Source organism: Cibotium barometz, chromosome 50 (assembly GCF_041138505.1).
Source record: "Cibotium barometz isolate CiBa-2024 chromosome 50, ASM4113850v1, whole genome shotgun sequence".
NCBI classification, from domain to species: domain Eukaryota; kingdom Viridiplantae; phylum Streptophyta; class Polypodiopsida; order Cyatheales; family Cibotiaceae; genus Cibotium; species Cibotium barometz.
In genome coordinates this window covers 8,185,132-8,205,096 of record NC_141095.1, presented here as the reverse complement: position 1 = coordinate 8,205,096, position 19,965 = coordinate 8,185,132, and the positions used below count along the sequence as shown (strand labels likewise).

The 19,965-nt window shown below is 40.0% G+C and overlaps 1 protein-coding gene across 1 annotated transcript; it reads right to left on the bottom strand.

Moving 5' to 3' along the window:
• Positions 1–10,177: 10,177 nt before the first annotated feature.
• LOC147609777 (cytochrome P450 71AU50-like) lies at positions 10,178–12,000 on the bottom strand. Its single transcript, XM_086786829.1, has 2 exons — positions 11,127–12,000; positions 10,178–11,029 (listed from the first exon to the last, which is right to left on the bottom strand). Exons 1-2 carry the CDS (start codon positions 11,952–11,954, stop codon positions 10,358–10,360), a joined length of 1,500 nt encoding a protein of 499 aa, XP_086642955.1. The 5' UTR covers positions 11,955–12,000; the 3' UTR covers positions 10,178–10,357.
• Between the last annotated feature and the right edge of the window lie 7,965 nt (positions 12,001–19,965).

Genomic DNA, 19,965 nt, shown 5'->3' with positions numbered 1-19,965 from the left:
ACCTTCATGGAGCTTCATGCCAAATATGGCAATGATAAGTTGAATGACTCCACAAAGTAGTGGATGAACAGAATAGGAGAAGATAGCAAAATTCCTATTAAGCTTTGGCAAGACCAACTGTTTGTAACAGATGAGACTCAAGTTGTGTGTGTGTGTGTGTGTGTGTGTGTGTGTGTGTGTGTGAAGAAGTGATATGTAGATTTATATTTTCTTAATTATTTTGTTTTGAAGAGTACATTTGAAGTCAATGATGAATTCTTGCAGCGGCATAAAAGGGAGTACTGTGGCCGAGATGCAGCTCTCTCTCACTACCTACCCAAATTGTCTAAGGCAAAGATGATAATCTACCACAAAATGCCATGAGCCAGGAAGGGAGAGTTGCAATTGTTTTATTCAAGACATTGTCCCTATTTCTAGGTGGAACAATTATTCCTAAAATTTATGAGAATATTATTTTGATAAAAAAGTCCACTTCCTTAGAGCTTTTTGGATGCTACCCTGGTTATACGAGCACACCTAAAGGGGTTAATTTCATACCTATGTTGCAGTAGCATTATCTCTAGGCATAGAGAACCCACAGGAACTAGAAGAGTATGGCAAACACCATTTGCTAAGGTATAAATGTAAGCCAGACGCGCATAGGATGACAATAATGCCCAAGGACAATGACACACTGAAGAGGGTTAGATGGAGATATGAAAAGCTTCTACACCTTGCAGAGTTTATAGATCCAAAGATGAGAGATATCCTGATGATTCCACCAGCAAGAGCTCCAAGGGATAAAATAAAAATTGTAGAGATTACACATAATGTTAACACAAGAACAAGGGCAGAATAGGAGGCCAGACGGGAGGAAGAGAACATGATCAGAAAAGAAAAGGATCAACAAGTGAATAGACCCCCAACGAATCTACAAGAACAGTACATCAAAGAGTTGGAAGCAACCAACCTGGAGATGCTAAGGAGCTTTAAGAGGGGTGTGTTTGTCTTTGTGGAAATGGAAGATGGTGAGAGACAACTCTCCCTTGACCCGGTGGATCTCAGGACTCTCATGGATAGGACAGCACAGATCTCAGACACAATCCTATATATGTGCCTAAAGTAAGTATGTGAATTGCCTTTACTAATGATATGGTCTTTTGCTTTTTAGGTTTTTCCTTTTTCCTCAATGAGCTACCCTTGTTTTTGCAGTTTAATAAAGTGCTAGCTTCCTCAAGAGAGCCATTCTGAGATGTTTATTCTGAACTCACACAGTTGGCACCATTGCTAAGAAAAAAGAGCACTTCCCAACAACAGATACAAAAGTGGTTCACGTTTTTGAACATGCTCGAGGTTACAATAGTAATCCTTCCATATGATTCAGGGTATGTTACTTCTCTATCTTGATAGTCATATGCATTTAATAGATAAGGGATGCCTTAGTTATAGACATTTCTGCTTTTGCAAGAACCATTGGAGCCTTACGTGTATAGAATTGGATAAGAGAATTGTGCGGACCCTTAATTCAATACCAAGTTCACAACCTAAGTTAGGACTGTAATTAAACATCCAAATCACCTTTCTCCTAGTATCTTAGAGTGCTTGAAGTTGGCAGTGTATCTTATTGTGAAATCTTATTTGTTACGCAGTTGTATAAAAAGGCTTCTTGCTATTCTTGGTGCCCAATATGGAGACTATGAATTGTACAAGTTAGAGATCACGCAGGTTCAAGTGTTCAAGCAAGGAGACTCACACTCCTATGGTTGGAGAGTGATGAGCCATGGCCATGTAGAATATATTCTCCAAAGTCTCTTCTCCATGAATCCCTTCATGTATAAGGTAAGTGGAAGAATCATCGGCGGGTGGACATTGATTTAGCTAGATTAGTTTGACATTGTGAATTTTGTGTACTCCATACCGCCTTACACAACTATGATAGCAACTATGTGGAGTGCTATAGAGTGACCATGGTATGTTTAATACTAAATAAGTCCATGGAGATTACTGATAATAACAACCTCCCGGACTTCCCTGATGCTATAGACGTTAAGATGCTTCTTTAGGGGATGAAGGGGGGGAGCCAAAGCCTTCTGAGCACATATAGGCCAATGCTGAAGGAAAGACAGAGCCAAAGCCTGAAGAGACAGAGTGAACGCCCGCCGATGACGAGGTGAACAATGAAGAACCCAAGGTTGATGAGGCAAAGCAAGCTGAAGAGGTAGAGCCAAAGCCTGAAGAGAAGATAGAGGTAAAGCAAACTGAAGAGATAGAGCCAAGCCCTGATGAGGAGGTGAACAATGAAGAACCCAAGACTGTTGAGGGGCAAAGCAAGCTGAAGAGATAGAGCCAAAGCCTGAAGAGAAGACAGAGGCAAAGCAAATTGAAGAGACAGAGCCAAGCCCTGATGAGGAGGTGAACAATGAAGAACCCAAGGCTGGATCCCAAGGCTAGTGAGGATCCCAAGCCTGATGAAGATCCAAAGACTAATGTACCTGATGTAATGTAACCAACTCAATTTTAACAATTGTTTTTATTAAGTGCTTCTTGTCCCTTAACAATGATTATAAGTTTCAAAATCATATTAACATTGGTTAGAAGTATGAATCATGTTAATAATGGTTCTAGACGCTGAGGAGGCTTATCATCTTGGATGTGAATGGACTGCCGCTCAAAAGACAGCCTAAGAGCTTTGGACCAAGTGTTGCAGGGAATTACAAAGTTGGGGGAATGTATGTCATGCTAAGGTCCAAACTGTATCAATTCATCAACTTTGTAACTAAGCACTTTAGATTGGCCATCTGGTCCTCAATGATGACGTATAATTTGAGGCCTCTTGTCACGCTAGTTTTGAGAGAATCTAAGATTGAGGAGACATAATTTTATTTTGTATATGACCAAAGGCACTGTTATCTTGACCTAGGTGTTTGTCATCCTGGCAAACCTAGGGTACTATTGCATATGAAGCGCTACAAGGATATCCAACATCCCTATGATCCCACAAATACATCCCTATGATCCCTACATGATCCCACAAATACATTATTAATTGATGATACCCCAAACATGGATCACCCCTTCCTTTTGAACCCAGATGATGTTTATTTGGAAGAACAATTGATTCCATATTTAGATGGATTGTACAAGTAAAAAGACTCTGTACAAGATTATGTAATGAGAAATCTATTTTTATAATGTGATGTCTTTAACTTTCCTATTCTCATTGAAGTAATGTGTCCTGAAAAATAGGATACACTGTCTTGTTTTTTGAAAATAAAAGTCAGACAAAAGTCTCTTGATTAATTATGTTAAAAGAGTACAATCAAATGGGTAATGTCAAGTAGGAGTGTCATTCACAAGATGGACTTGATTAATTATGTGAAAAGATTACATTGAAATGGGTAGAGTCAAGTAGGAATGATCTTGACTGTAATACCCAATTCTTTACATTGTATTAGTCTCTCCCTTCTAAGGAGGACCTTTCTTCCACTATGAATGAAAGTAAAGTTTGCCGACATGTCTTGCAAGGATTCTTCGACAATATCCTTCCTTAGCTCTTGTAGATTGCATTTCTCCCGTATAGAAACAATTGTCACCAGTGTTGAAGCTTCATCAATTACTTCAATGTCTATGACTTTGTTGTCCATTGCACTTGCAACTTCTTGATCCATTGGCACCAACTCTCCATTGATGTAACAGGACCTGCTATACCAGAAGGACAAGATAAAAGTTTGAGCTGCAATCATGTACTTTGCAACTATTGTCTCCAGTGCAATGTTACAATGGATATCGTCAAAAACTTTACTCTGCCATCCCTCATCAAGAAGTCTTGCTATCCAAATCTTTGCAAATGAGCATGGTTCTTGCTATCTTCAAAAAAAGCAAAAAAGCTCCATAAACACAATAATTGGTAGTAGGTAAACCACAATTCTCACTCCACGAGTTGGAATTCTCCCTCATAGGAAGTGTTACACATCCTTGAAGAGCTTGCTCCTTGCTCCTTGCTAAATCCATTACTGAGGAGTCTGGGATAGGCCAATCCATGAAGTTCCACTCAGCTTGTAAAGTTACCTCTTCCAAGTGACCACAATTGTGTTTCTTGTTTAGCAGATGGTAGAAAGGATCGTAGAAAAAGATACCTGCATCTACAAGGCTTTTGTTGCTCCTCCCTTCATACTCTAGCCAACCAATGTGTGCATGAACCACATTCATAATTCTAGTGATGCACTCAACTGACTCCCACTCCTCATAGGATGAGGGATACACATCTGCAACCATAGAGATGGAGAGTTTACATTGTTCATGAGACCATTATGAGAAAATGGAAGATTAACAAGCAATATATTAATTTACATTTTGGTCTATGCGAGGGAAAAGATATGTCATCTTGACTCTCAAGCACAAGCTCATTATGCATATATACATGCTGCACTAGGACCTCCTTGATGGTTGTCCTTCCAGCCTCTATCTTGAAGTCTTTCACTCTTCCTTTTTCCATGATACCCTGAAGATATTCTTGTTGCTTGTCTTTCTTCTCTTCCTTCGCTGCATAAGGACCCAGGTGCCCTTAGTGATTAGCACTTAAGTCCACTGATTTTTCACGTTGATAGAGTTGGATACAAGTATGGCAAACACTGATGTTATTGGTCTCCTTGCCCTAGGAATCGAATCATCTATGATGGTATTAGTGGGGCGAAATCGGGATGATAAAAATGAGATTTTCTACCCATCGTTTCAAGAGGAAATGGAGTGCAGAAGGTTGAAGCTTGGGGAAATGGAGTGCATAAGGTAGAGGAAATGAAAAGAGCGCGAGAAATTGTTTAAGCCCAAGAGGAAGTTTGAGAAGGAGGGAATTTTCACTCCTCTGCAACAAAGATACATGTATTTAATATATGGATAGGAATAGAAGTTTCCCTCTCTACAAAAGTGTAGGTGTGTTTAATGCATTTGGGTGTGTTTAATGCATTTAGGTGTGTTTTTGTGTTTAATGCATTGGGTGTGTTTAATGCATTTGGGTGTGAAAAGTGACTATCAAGTGTATTTAATATATGGATAGGAATAGAAGTTTCCCTCTCTACAAAAATGAAGGTGTGTTTAATGCATTTGGGTGTGTTTTGTGAAAATTGACTATCAAGTGTAAGTAGAATATCAAGTGTAAGTAGAATACAATTTGAGGTAGAAAAGAATAATTTTTGGATTTAGGAAACAGAAATAACCTATTTTTCAACGTAACCTTGCCTTCTTCTTGATTGGATGTGCTCCATTTTCTCTCTCTATGAAAAGGTCCTATTACGAATAACCTCCAAAATGTCCTAATGATGGGTATAGAAGAACATTCTTTAGAGTAGAACCCAAAAGAGAAAACAAAACCTTCTAAATCCAAGAAAAACAAGAGACAACAAACTATCAAAACCAAGGTTGAATTAAAGGACAGGGAAAAGGAGCTTATGGAGGACATAAAACCAAAAGGAGATATAAACCCAAAAGAGCCAAAAGCTTTACATGATGCAGAAACATCCACCTTAAAGGCCACCACACAAACCACAAAACCCATATGTGCGACACACGGTACAAAAGCCCAAAAGAAAATTTGATCTCGTCATATGGGCAAACATGATGAAAAATTGACAATCCAAATAAAGTCTGAAGATAAAACAAGTTCTAGTATGTCACGTAGTGAGGATAAAACAAGTTCTGACTCTTCACTCATAGACCAATCAAGAAAATAGAACCCACCCAACTATCCCAAATTGAAAATCATGATCATATGACATGTGTGGAATGCAAAAGGCAAGCTCAAAAGAGCATGCTTAGCTTGGTTGAGTGTCTTACAAGATCATCATTTGTGATTGAGCCTCATAATGCCAATCCTAAAAAAGCAACCAAAATACAAAGCCCAGAGGAGTATCGCTTCCCCTTTCAAGAGAGGAAGACATACTCTTACAAATTGCATGAAATATACGCTTGAGAAAGCACATGAGGAATTCGATAATTCCCCTATAAAATTAAAGCAGTCCCTCAAAACCTCATTTGGAGAAATGCTCTTCTCTCATGGGGGTGAAGCTCGGGTGAAGCCTGCATAACTTCAGCACTTGCACCTTTAATGGTTCATGAGTTATACCAGGACGTAAAGAAATCGACAACCTAAACTCATCCCTGCAAACAATAGTCTTGCAAGAGGAGCCAATGGACAAAACATTGAAGTTTCATGTTACTTTAGCTACACTACTCAAACAATCGGTGGAGATATGGAATTTACATTCCATATTACCCTAGATTCCCTTGAGTATGATGCGTCCTTGTTGGATAGGTGAATTGTTGTATTCAATAGATGAATCCATATAAACAGTCACCTTAAACACTCGTGAAGACATTGTACAATTGCTTTTATATGGGAGAATGAGACCATAGAGGAGATGGAACTTCCAACATATCTTACTGAAAAGATCCCTAGGATTTTGGTTGGATTGGAAATTTCAAATAAAATCACCAAAGCTCACGCAGAGCTCTATCCAACACGAGAACACAATATCATGACCCTCGAGCTATGGGATTTGTTAGGTCAACCAACACTCATGACACATCATGAAAGAATTTCCTTTACACAAGACTTGAACATGCCATGTTTGGGGTACTTTGAATATAAAATGTATATTGAGACTACCCCCCTTACTTGCAAGTTTTTTGTGGTTGAGTATGTGTTCGAAGTAGATTTGATCTTGGGACATAAATGGACTATTGCTGCCCAAGAACCACTGTGCTTTGCTAGCAATAGAGTCATCATGATGGTCAATGACAAAAAGTTGACAATACCATATTTCAAGGAAGAGGATCCAACTTTGATGCTGAACACAAAAGGTTACAAGCCTCTTCCACACAGAAGCCCCCTACATAATGACCTACCATCTACGTCAACAACCGACTCCGTTAGAGCATCTACTCCTTTAACCCCATCCTCACCACCAAAGTTAGATGCCAATACCTCACAATCAACAGCTATTCTTGATGAAGTTCCCATAGCGCAACCATCCATCTCTAACAAGGAACTCAAAATAAAAGCCTCAAAGCCTATGCCTCTTCATTGACAAACCCCACCAAAGGAGACAACCGCATGCTCGAAAGCCTCATCTCATCGACAGCCATTCCACAAGAAACTCTATTGTGCTGATAAATTTGTGATAATCATCATTTTGTATTTAACCCTTGGTTAATGCCTGTAAATCTCACTCAAATTCAAGATTATTCACAGCCAAAATTACATTTGGGAATGTGCATAAGAATGAATGCTATACACATTATGTATTGGGCACATTACATCAGTGTCAAAATGGGATCAGACACTGTCCTTGTCCAGAATAAGGCAAGAGGTAAGACCTCCCACATAAATTTGGGTTTGCATTGCATAATGACACAAGATAAACATCAAAAACCTAAAGGAACTGTCAGCAAATCATTTGAAGCTCACATGAAGCAAAAAGACCTGACGGACAAGCTCATGGCCCCAGCCATGAAAGAAGAAGAACATCTCCTTCCAAGAGGAAGATCCACACCAAGAAGAAAAGCTGAAGGAAGACATGGACACGAGAAGAGAAGCTGCCCCAAGAAGACTGAATGAAGAGATGGACGCGTGAAGAGAAGCTGCCACGAGAAAAAGATTGAAGACAAGAGAAGATGTGAGGCTCCAAACAGTGAGGAACCATGTGAAAATCTCAGAGAGAGAGAGAGAGAGAGAGAGAGAGAGAGAGAGAGAGACCCCACAACCCAATGTAACCTGCCCCAACAAAGTAAAACCACCTCTGAGCCACCGATGTTGTAGGCCACGTGGTAGATAGATGTATGTGTGAGCACTTTAGTCAAGGTCGCAAGCAACTATAATAAGCCTTGGACACATAGAGAGAGAGAGAGTGTCAAGGACTATGAGTTTAGGGACTTGAGGCACTGGTCGCGGACTATCAAGTACAAGAGAAACTTGGTACAGGGTCCAGGTGTGCTAAGTTAACTTGAGGGGAGGTGTGCTAGGCACTGGTCGCGGATTATCAAGTAAGAGGGAAACTTGGTATAGGGTCTAGGTGTGCTAGGAGTATTCACTTGAGGGGGAGGTGTTGAAATATACAAGTGAATAGGGTGTGTTCGGGAACAAGCCCTTGGTTAGAGGCTATAAAAGAGAATGTGTAAATGTGAGAGAACAAAAAGGTGAGAAGAATTTAAGAAGTGTGGAGATATTCTGGGAGATATTCTGGGAAAAGTGAAGAAGTGGAGAGAATCAAGCAAAAGAGGTGGAGTGAATCAAGGAGAAATCAGTGGGATTAGATGCTTGGATGTAAACTCTATAAATTGAGGCATTGGCCTAATGAGAATTTACTGGTTTTTTATTATCCATGCCTACATTAAGCTATTTGCTAATTACTCACTAATTATATCTTAATTATTTACTAATCACTTTGTTAATGATGTTGATTATAGTATTTGATCCACCATAGCTCATCACATTGCTCTAATTTCAACAAGAAGAACTATCCTTAAACTTAAATCCAAATTATGAAATTAAAGCATAAATTTACCATAATTTTATTAACATAAAAGCATAAAAATACTATTTTCTTAACCTCTAGCTTAACAAGCTTAGAGTTTGGTTTTGAATTAAGAATTTATCAATGAGAAGCATTCTTTTTCTAAAGAATTAGCCATAGGAATGACTATTCTTTTGGGAGAGAGAGATATACATAAAAAGCATTCAAAATAAGCATAAAGATTCACTTTTTGTGATTAATCATTAAAGTTCTTAGAGAAAGCTTGATTTGCATTAAAAATAACTAATTAGAAACTTCTCAAGCTTAAGAGGGGTTGAGAAGTGAAATCATTTGAGAATATTAACAGAAACCATGAAATTTCTTCTTACCTCTCTAGGTTTGGCTTGCTTCTTTATCTAAGTGAAGTGCCTAACCAATCAATTGGTTTAGTGAGTTGAGAAGAAAGCTCCAAGAGTTGTTGAAGAGAGAGAGAGAGAGAGAGAGAGAGAGAGAGAGAGAGAGAGAGAGAAGCTCCAAGCTCCCCAAAAGTAGAGGATTTTTAAAGGATAATAGAAAATATAATTATTTTAATGTAATACTGACATGGTATAGCTCACAGATGAGAATACAAAAGAATGAGGGTCTATTTATAGTAGGTGAGGGAGGTTACTAACTGAGTCCATTTAAGTTCTAGAATTTTCTAGCTTCCGTTTGACTGAATTTGGACAAGATTTAGACCAGTTTAGCTCCCAGTTCGATCTAGGAGAGAGGAGAGAGAAAAATATCACAATTTTTTGAATTAAAAAACCTTCCCACACATGTGAAGAAGGCGCCTACCTCAAGAGTCCCCCTCTCCTTACCAAGGTGTCAAAAATTCATCATTTCTCTAAATATCTCTTTTTTTAGTAATATCTCTTAATTTTTAACTAATAGTTGGATCCTCTACTTCTAGGTGAAGGTCACAATAGCATGACTTTGGGTACTTGCTTCAATGGCAATTGTCTTGTTTACATTCCATTTGTTTTTTGTGTGGCTTGGGTTTTTGCTTAGAAAGACACACTTACCATTTATTTGGTAGGCCTTCCACTAAGAGTTTGAAGACTAGGACTTCTTTTTGTTTCTACTTCTTCACATAAGTGGCGACATGAGAGAGAGAGAGAGAGAGAGAGAGAGAGAGAGGGTTTAAAAGTAGGGTGAATTGGTAAAATGCAAGGATCCTTTTCCACTTAAGACATTGTTAAAGTGTTTTAGTTGGAATAAAACCTCGTTCTCTTAAGGATGGAAAGGTGTATGTAGAGCATTAGACCTAAATAGAGAGGTTAAGTCTATCTTGTTATTTGAAAAATTGGTATAGATATGTGAGATAATTAGGAAGCTTTATATACACGCATGGTCTCAAATGTCATGATTTGCAACTCTAAGTTGAAAGGCAACAGAAACTAGTATAATGGTATTTTAATGGCACTGTGTGTTAAGAGACCAGGGAGGAGTTAGCTAATACGGAGCATGACCCATACGTAAAGGATAACTCACCCATTACAATGAGGGCATAACATTTCGTCAAAAACGTGGAAAATAGGGCCATTGTTGCGATAGTGCAGGGTAGTGCCATGTAATCACTTAGAAAAAAAGTATTTTCCCAAAAAATGGAAAACCTTTATCTAAGAATAGTGAAATTATTTATAAAGAAAAATCTTGAAATCTTAAAATTTTTATTCCATAACTTCTCAAAATCTTGAAGTATTTGTACTATTGAGTATTAAATTTGAAGGTATTTTTCCAAAAAATACGCAGGTGGAAACTACACCAAACCCGGGTTTTTGTGATGTAACACAAAGTTGGTTGATTTGTTGTTGTGTAAGGGGGTGAATCTATGTTGATAATTTACGGGTGGGTAAGGCAAGGAGGGGCTTGGCCATGGGGGCGGTACGGGAGGCAGCCTCGGAGAGGTCCAAGTTGTGATGACCATGGGGGAGCCTCCAGTCAAAGCGATGCACAAGGTTGGCCAAAACTAAGCCCACCATAGCCAAGCCCAGATTCATACCCGGGCACCCCCTACGGCCGGCCCCAAAGGGCAGCAGCTCGAAGTGTTGTCCGCGCAGGTCCGGTGGGCAGGCGCTGCTCAGGAATCGGTCCGGGCGGAAAGCGTCCGCCTGCTCTCCCCACACCTTGGTGTCCCTTCCCATCGCCCACACGTTCACTAGCAGGCTTGTTTTCTTGGGCAGCTTGAAACCCCCCACAACTTTCCCATTTTCTAAGCTCTTTGACATCTGGCGCACTACCAATGGCACTGGTGGGTGCAACCTCAACGTCTCCTTTACCACTGCCTGCAGGTAGTTGAGCTTTGGTATGTCTGCATCCGCAACTGCAATTAATTTGCTTTTACTTTTATCATTGTCTTCATCATCAGATAAAAGGCTAGCTTGCTTTGATGTACTCAACTCCTCTTGTAGCTTTTGCATGCAGTGAGGATTTCTCAGTAGCTCTGCCATAGCCCACTTCACCGTTGTGGTAGAGGTCTCCGTGCCAGCACTCAACAAGTCCTAGGACAACATAACACCATCAATAACATTGCCCAAAACACCAGATAATGCTATGATTATTTAAAGGATCGAGCACTTTATCAAAACTTAACCCTACCAGCAAGATGCTCTTGATCGACTCCTTTCCTGCCCCTCCATCTCCCTTGTAAATGCCTATCAGCAAGTCCAAAAAGTCCATAGCCTTCACGTCCACTCCTTGGCCTCTGCCCTCTAGCCTCTCCATCACCACTTCTTCCAAAAATGTGTCCAGCTCTTTGGCCAGACTATCCATCCGTTTCTTGTAACCTTGTATATCAAGCCACCTTAGACATGGAATCAAATCGCCTATAATGGGAGCTCCGAACAAAACCGCCATCAAGAGCATGCTGGTCATCATGTTGCCCACAATATTGAAAACAAGTTTTCTAACCTCAATGGGGTAAGTTTCATGGATGTTATCGGTGGCTAATTGGCACTCAACGAGGTGGAGAGCCAAGGCCATTTCACCATTTCTAGCTTGCTCGAACATCTCAATGCGCTTGATGGTGAGGATTTCAGCGGTGTAGAGCTTTCTGAGCTCTCTCCAGTTGGGGCCATGCTCCATCAAAACGACGCTTTTGCTACCGTAAAAGAGACGCTTGCTGGCTTCCAATTGTGGGCGGTCTGAGAAGTCTCGGTCATGGGCTTGCAAAAACTCCTTGGCCCACTCTGGAGAAGAAACCACAACAGTGGGCATGCAGCCCAGGCGCAGGAAAAACAAGGAACCATAGCTGTGTGCAAGCTTGTAGAGAGACTGGTGGAGAGGCCTATGCAGCATGTGAAGATGGCCAATCAGTGGCCATCCAGGAGGGCTTGGTGGGAGAAGCAGCGGATGGGGATTCTTTCTTCTTATCAGAGCCACCAACAGGCAAGCAGCAAAAGCAAATACTATACAATATGGCTCCATCTCTCTGGCGGCTGGTCTTTTACGAACTCTGCAGAGAAAGTTGTTTCCCTGTAACCTTACCACCCCAATCCCAATACTTATAAGATCAAGCAAATACGTGTCGATATCGCCTTGGTGTACCTTCCTATCTGCCTTAGCCAGCTTGCACGGCACGTGGCGCCTGTTGAGAGCACCTCCCCCCTGATGGTCAGCGTTGCCAGAAAAGGGCAAACTCAAACAAAGACGTGCAGCACTGACGTGTACCTTGTGGCTTCCCTCCTCTCCAAGCGTCTGACCTGGCAAAAAAGTAAGGGTGGTGAACCCCGCTTGATTTTTGAAGGACACCCTTGCCCTTCACGGGTTCGGTAAATTTTAGTGTAATTTTTGAGTGACATTTTAAATTTTTGCAAGTGCCAAAATGCTCAAAAATGAGAGTGACCTTTGTTAAAAAGCAACTATGGTGGTGACCTTAGTGTGACCACCCTTGGACCTTGCCAGAAAAGATGATAACCCCTCTCTCTTCTCGCTCGAGAATCCAAGGTTTATTTTTGCAAGTTACAGTATCCTTCTAAGAGGCATTTGGCCTTCAAGAGCAACAGACTTAAAGAAAAATTTTGACCCCTCAATAGAAAGTTAAAGTTAAAAAAATAGCCCCTCTCAAAGAAAGGCAAAAATCGAAGGTAGCTTTTTGAGATTTTTTGAAAATATGTTACATTAATAAGTATAAAACCATGCATTTTATTATTAATGTTATATTATTTTATTTTTTAGGCCTTGCAATCTTCCTAGACAATCAAAGCTAGTTGAAACTACAGCTACATAGTACATTTGACTTGGCATTGCAACTTGCAATTTTGGCAACCCCATTCGGAACACATAGAGGCTGTTCATATGGTGTAAGTGCAATGCCTCTCGTGGGTAGCTCATGTCCCATAAATTTATTTACACATAAAAGTGCAATGCCTCTAGTGGGCAACTTATGTCCCATAGATTTGTCTACACAACTTTTTGAAAGCCACATGTTGCCTCCACTCATAGACAACTAGTTCTACATGCCCTTAGGTAAGCAACACATCATTGTCATGCATCTCCAATGGTCCTCCCGCTTTGTTGAGGAGAAAGCAAGCTTCCAAGTGTGTTCAGCCTATGGTGGTTGTATCCTCGAGAAAAATGCATGTATGCATGAATCAACCCTGGATTCCACCTTAACACGGATAGCAACATGTAGCATCTCCAATGGAATCTAGCATTGATGGTGGGAATGAGGAAATTAACAATCCAACTAGTGGGAAAACTCTTAGGAATGTTGCATAACAATGGGTAGGCAATTTGCTGGTAAAGATATCTCATGCCTAAGTGTTTGATTTTCAAATTTGAAGCTCTTTGAGGCAGGAAAAGTCATTAGTTCAAATGACCATCACAAATCTTGATTTGCCATGGGTAAGATATGGATGCATATTTTGTTAGAAAAGTTTGCAAACTTAGTGAATGTGAAAGCATGTGAGATGCAATATAAAGACTTTATGATCAGACTGAAGCGAGCATGGCTAGGAATGAGTATTCATGTAGCATGGCAATTTTGTAGTCATGGATAAGGAGTGGGGTCAAACCTATGGTGAAATGAAGCTCCTTTGGTGCATCCATATCTTACCCATCACAAATCTTGATTTGCCATGGGTAAGATATGGATGCATATTTTGTTAGAAAAGTTTGCAAACTTAGTGAATGTGAAAGCATGTGAGATGCAATATAAAGACTTTATGATCAGACTGAAGCGAGCATGGCTAGGAATGAGTATTCATGTAGCATGGCAATTTTGTAGTCATGGATAAGGAGTGGGGTCAAACCTATGGTGAAATGAAGCTCCTTTGGTGCATGCATGCATAGTCATTGTTGCAAGCATAGTGGAATGTGAGAGGGGTTTTTCAAAGATGAACTGGATCAAATGTGAATAGTGGAATCCTTTAAGTATTGAATATGCTTATGTTCCTTTCTTACAATGGCTCCAAAAACCCGATATAGGTAGATTAGGATTCCTTCTATATTTTGTGGGATGACTTGAAGAGACATCATAATCTTGAGGTCATGCGTATTGGATTTGGCCCAAGTATAGATGTGTTTGGGCCTCGCACATTGGCCTTGATGGTGTGTGCCACATTAAGTTAGCTTCCTTCTACTAGTTTCACCCTTGACGTTATCACCCTTGTACATATGGAGCTGAGGTAAAACCAATACACACCATCCCAATGTCAAAAGTGAATTTAATGTTCAAAATGGATCCAATGTTTTGCAAATGAATGCGATGTGTCTTCTTTATGTTCCTTGGAGTGTTGAGAAATTGGGTTACAAAGAGCACTCAATTGATTGCCACAACTTGATTGCTTTTGAAGAAGGGACACTATGAGGATAGGGAAGAAGGAGGGTACCATTGGAAAAGAGGGAAGGAAAGAATTAAATGTAGATGAAGGAAGCGACATACCGAGAGATAGGGGGGAAACAAGAAGAAAGAAGGCAATATCAAATAAGGGTCAAGAAGGGTGATGTAGGATCACCCAATTTCCCTGTTTCACTTTACCCTTCCTTGTGATATCATCAAATTGGCAATCTTACACTTACGATTTGACAACTACACTAGCCCATGGTGACAAGCTTCTTCAAGAGTAAAAATGGATGCTTCACAATCTTGTTGCCGGTCATTCTTTCTTTGCTTCATCTTAAGCCTCAAAGCATCAGCAAAAGATGGACTCGAAGAAGTCCTAAGACAAAGAAGAGATGAGGTCCTCAAGCAGGGGGAGGAGCAAGAAACGAAGTATGGAAAGGGACTCTAGGTTAGCCAACAACAAGGTTAATTAATCCTTTGTTGAGTGTCTTGAGGAGCCTGCCTCTCAGCATATAACGAATATTATAGGCTCTAAAGGTTAGGGCTCCAAAGCTTCACATAATGGGGATCCTAGCAACTTAGTAATGATACAATTGTTGCACAAAATCTTGCCATTCTTTTGTAGATGGACCCAAGACATAAGAAAGATCAAACTACGTAGTGGATCGATGGAATCACGCTGTTAGTTGCTACGTTATTTGATGGAATCATGTCTCTTGTGACGTTAGAATCGACATGCACAGTGCACACACTATGTGCCGTGTTTGCTGAGGTCATGCATTCGTCTGTAAACATGGCCCGTTTTAATAATACTTACGACAAGATTAAGGGCACAATCATGATAGTCATGGAGGCAGCCACTCATCAGTTATCACAGCTCAGTCATGGCAATCATGGTTAACTTAATCATAGCCATGTCAGCATTAATCTGACAGCGATTGTGCTGAAGGGCGACGGTATCATGTTGGAGGAGATGCAATGGAAACATGCCGTTTGTGCTGACATAAGCCAAAATCACGTCATTTATGCAGACGTAAGCCAAAATCATGTCACTTGTGCTGACGATGTGGCAAGATCACACTGGAGAGCTGGCAACGATGGTGTAACTGGTGAGCACGGTTGAGCTAGTAATCACGGCATATGTGGTGAGTTGGTCGAGATCATGGCTAAGTCTCATTAAGGCAAGGTTGGCATTCAAATGTAGCTCGCCCATCAAGTTTTATAGAGACCCTATAACTGGCAATAGTTAATAATGCCTCCCCAAGTGCAGAGGATAGACCAAGAGGGAGAATTAAGAGAACCAAGAATAGGACTACACGATGAGAAGAGAGAGAAACATGAGAGAGAGAGAGGAAAAAGAGGAAAGAGGCCCTAATTAGTCTAATCATCTTACTAACTAGAAAAAACTAGTCAGTTAAGTGAAATTATACAATAATGATGGATTTTTTAATGACTTTTAAGCAAATTAAGTCCCCTACACACAATGCTAACATGCTATTTCTTCTAGTGCACCCAGAAAGGGAAATTTTATGCGAAATTAAACCTACTTATTCAATACTAATGCACACAAAGAGAGCCACCAATTGATAGGAATGCATATTCCTATACACCTTGGGACGTAAAATGAATGCAATCACATCAAAATTGAGTCCACTCTCATCCAATCAACATCCCCATCAATCCTAATGCCCATTGGAGGCTTGATTTTTTTATTTTCTTGACTCTTTGCCTCACTAATCACTACCTTAATGAAAAAACCAATCCAACTAGTGAATTCATCTCGATGAAAATCAATCTTGCTTTTTTGATGGATTTTCTTGGACATTAAGCTTCCTCATATGCGTCCCTACACTCTAAACATTAAAATGCAACCAAAAACCTTCCTAATTATGTAAAAATTAACCAATAAACTCTATGTCAAAACATGCAAGAGGGTTAATATGTAATGCTACTTTATTATTTGATGCAGTTAGTGCTAATCAAACCTAATTCTACCTATGTGTATGCTCTAACTACATGAATAAACAATCCTAACATCATCAAAACAACAAATCACACAACTAATTAGACAAAAACACCTTCTTGAAATAGGAGAAACAAATAAAAGAGTGCAAGGATCACAAAAAACTCACACAAAATGCCACTCTTTTTCATGGAATCTCACACGTAGATTAGAGAAATACGAGTGGTGGCAAAGCCAAGGGATTGGCAGTAGCCAGCAGCACCAAAAATGTTAAGGCTAAGAGATAACTTCGAGGGAACCACTCACCTCAACGTGTCATGAGGGATCTTTCCGATGTGACCGAGCTCATAACCCTTGAGGTCTTCAAGCTCAAAACCACCATGGGTAGCTTTACCATTCGCCTTCTCCCATGAGCATTGTCACACTGTCGCGTTGCTCTATGGGCACTACTCCCTCCTGTCACCTCAAATCCCTAACACACACTCATAACATGCATTACAGAGAACATTAGAGAGAGGCTTAGCAAGAGGGAAACCTCAATTTCACAATGGGACAGTGTTCTTGCATTATGAGAGAAATTGCCTTTTATACAATGGCCATAAGTGTTCACACACACTTAAGCTACGTGGTTGATCAGGTACCCAAAGCTTCTATTTGGCCTATTGCTTATACGTTGCTTCATCTCCTAATACAATGATGTATTACAACACTATGGAGCACATCCTAGCTCATTACCACACACTCTTGGAGCGGCACGAACACCATTAACTATCCGTCAGACCTTTACGGGTACCCATAAAGGTCTGACACTATGGAGAACATCCTAGCTCATTACCACACTCTCTTGGAGTGGCACAAACACCATTAACTATCTGTCATACCTTTACGAGCACCTGTCCAAGTTTGAGATTTGGACACCATTTCTTCCTAGTTTGTTTATACATGAGTTTGGTGTGTCCATCCTTGACATTTGATGTAGATTACTTATGCTTTGTCATACGATTGTGTGTGGCGAACCTTATTAACCCTAAAATGGGTTAACACAGGCAAAAATAAAAATCCTAAGTTAGAGATTATGCATGGCAGAGAAAGATGAGCATAAGAGCCAAAAAGCAACACGCTTGTATAAATACTACAACAAATAATTTTTCCCTGAGTTGGCCTGACACACTAGTATAAAAATTACAACAAATAATTTGGCTAGAGTTGGCCAACAACACTTAGATTTAGTTTAAAATAAAGTCGTGCATACACTTTAAAATGTACGACTGTATGCATTTGTTGTTTGTTTACGATTCAACCTTCGCAAAAAGTGGCAAGCAAAAATATTTTTGTCAATGTTGGTGGGACACCAAAATTGAGCTTCATCGCACTAAATTTAGTGCTGCAAAGCCTTCTTCATTTTTTCGAAATCCCCCTTTTGAGGGGATGTAGCCGTTGACACCACTCACACACACAACACTACAATATTAGGGCTCGAACCCATGACCTCTTGGTTAGGGTGGGTCGTGTGATGAGCTAAGCCACTTGGGAAAGTGCTCATCCTCATGCAAAGCCTTCTTTCCAATGTGGGCCATGGTGGTGAGCTAAGCCACTCAAGAAAGTGCCCGCTGACGCAAAGCCTTTTTTTCACTGTGGAACATCAAAAAAAAGTTTCAATACTACATGAAATTTTTTTAATGTTCATGTCATTCAAACTTGGGGTGGAAAAAGCAACTTCATTTGAAACCAAATAGTCGGGCCAAGGATGTCAAGACTACACAAGACTACACTAGGAACTAGCGTGGTGGGGAAATTATAGGAGAGGGTGGCACTACCATGGTGATGCCATAGAAGCTAGGGAGGCCAGGGGGACAAGAGTATGTGTATGAGTGGCAATGCAGAGATGGAGGAGCCAAGACCTACAGAGATGGAGTAGGGTAGAGACAATGGTGATAGGTTTGTAAGGCTATTGAAAGAACTTAGAAGCAATATTACCTTAACATCACACCTATTGGAGTAGGTGTGGAATTAGTGGGTGTTGGTGCCTCTCCAAGTAGAACATAGTTATTTCAAGAGGAAGTTGAGGGTATCCAAGCTAGATCCTTTGCAATATAGCATAGGTTTTAAGGCTAGGTAAACGGAATATGCCTAGCCTTGCAAAAATGGTTTTGGGCACCATTTAAGGAGAGCATCAAGTGAGTGCATGTTTTCCATGTAGATGTAAAGCATCATGGTCTCCACCATGGCACATGAAGTGTTGGCCTCAAAGGGTTTCATGCTCCCAAATCGCTATAAGAAGCCCAACTAGGCACACGGGTTCTTCAAGACACGACACCTAACTAGGCACTACCACACACCATGAGCATGGTGGATTAAATCATGGGAACTGGATGAAGCTACCTGCCATAGACTAGTTTCAGGGCTTCCATGACAGTGCTAAAATTTGAAGCCTTTAGAGGGCATTAAAGCCCTTCAAACCTTTTAGAGAAGGCCTCTTAGAAAATAGGGTTGTAGAATAAGGCCATTGTTTTGAAATTTTATCTAGATGTTACACATAAAAATACATATTTCGTTGATTTTTGAAGGTCAAGCTAGTTTATGGCCCTCATAAAATTTCCTCCAAGTTTCAGCCTTGCCTCAAGGGTGGTTGGGTAGTTATGTACCATGTAGAGCTACAGTGAAACCCTTTTTTACAAAAACAAAGAGTGTGTCATGCAAAAGAAGGTGGATGAATAGCTAGTAAGTTATCATTTTCAAAATTGTTAAGTGTCCTTGAGGAGTTGCAGGGCATAATTACCCTTACCTACCTCCCTTGGGACCATGCTCTAGAATCTAGATATTGATGTGAATAGTAGCTAAAATTGATGTGAACAATAGCTAAAAGTGGTAATGTAGTTTTTTCCATTATTTATATCCGTGGACATTTTCTCTTACCTATATTTTCTTCAAAAATAACCATCATCAATTGACAATTTACATGACTAAATAATTTACATGCGATACCTTGGTCAAGATGTATAGCTCAAGTACTCAGGCTAGAAAGATACAATTAAAGCAAGAGTTGCACAATGTGAAAAGGAATAAACTATATATGATTACATTAAAGATTAAAGGTCTTACAGATGCCATCGCCTCTATTGGAGTACCAAGTATGAGTTGATGATAATGTGAAAAGGAATAAACTATATATGATTACATTGAAGATTAAAGGACTTGTAGATGCCATCACCTCTATTGAAGTACCAAGTACAAGTTGATGATAATGTGCAAAGGAATAAACTATATATAATTTACATTGAAGATTAAAGGGCTTGTAGATGCCCTCGCCTCTATTGGAGTACCAAAGTACCAGCTGATAATAATGAATTAGTTTCGGTCACTTTGAATGGGCTTGGAAAAGACTATGATCAGTTTCGGACATCTATCCAACATCTATCCGAAAATGGAAAACTTTCTTGAACTTTCAGGATCTTGTAGCCCTTCTAATCAGTGAGGAGAGTATTTGGGTGCATTGCTTATGTACATGTACCAAATGAGGTAAAATTAAGTTGGATCCCAAGGCAGACTCAAATTTATATTCATTGGTTATTCCCTTGGGAAAAAAGGTTTTAAATGCTATAATAAACACCACTATGTGTGTGATGAAAGTGAGTAGGGATGTTGTGTTTATTAGTGAGATGAGTAGTTGAGCACCTAGTATACACTAG

What these genes read in the sequence shown, in the direction of transcription:
- LOC147609777 (XM_086786829.1), bottom strand. Translation starts at nt 11,954, where the DNA reads ATGGAGCCATATTGTATAGTATTTGCTTTTGCTGCTTGCCTGTTGGTG. An exon ending in CGATCAAGAGCATCTTGCTG is followed by an intron (nt 11,030 to 11,126) that starts GTAGGGTTAAGT and finishes ATGTTGTCCTAG; the next exon opens with GACTTGTTGAGTGCTGGCAC.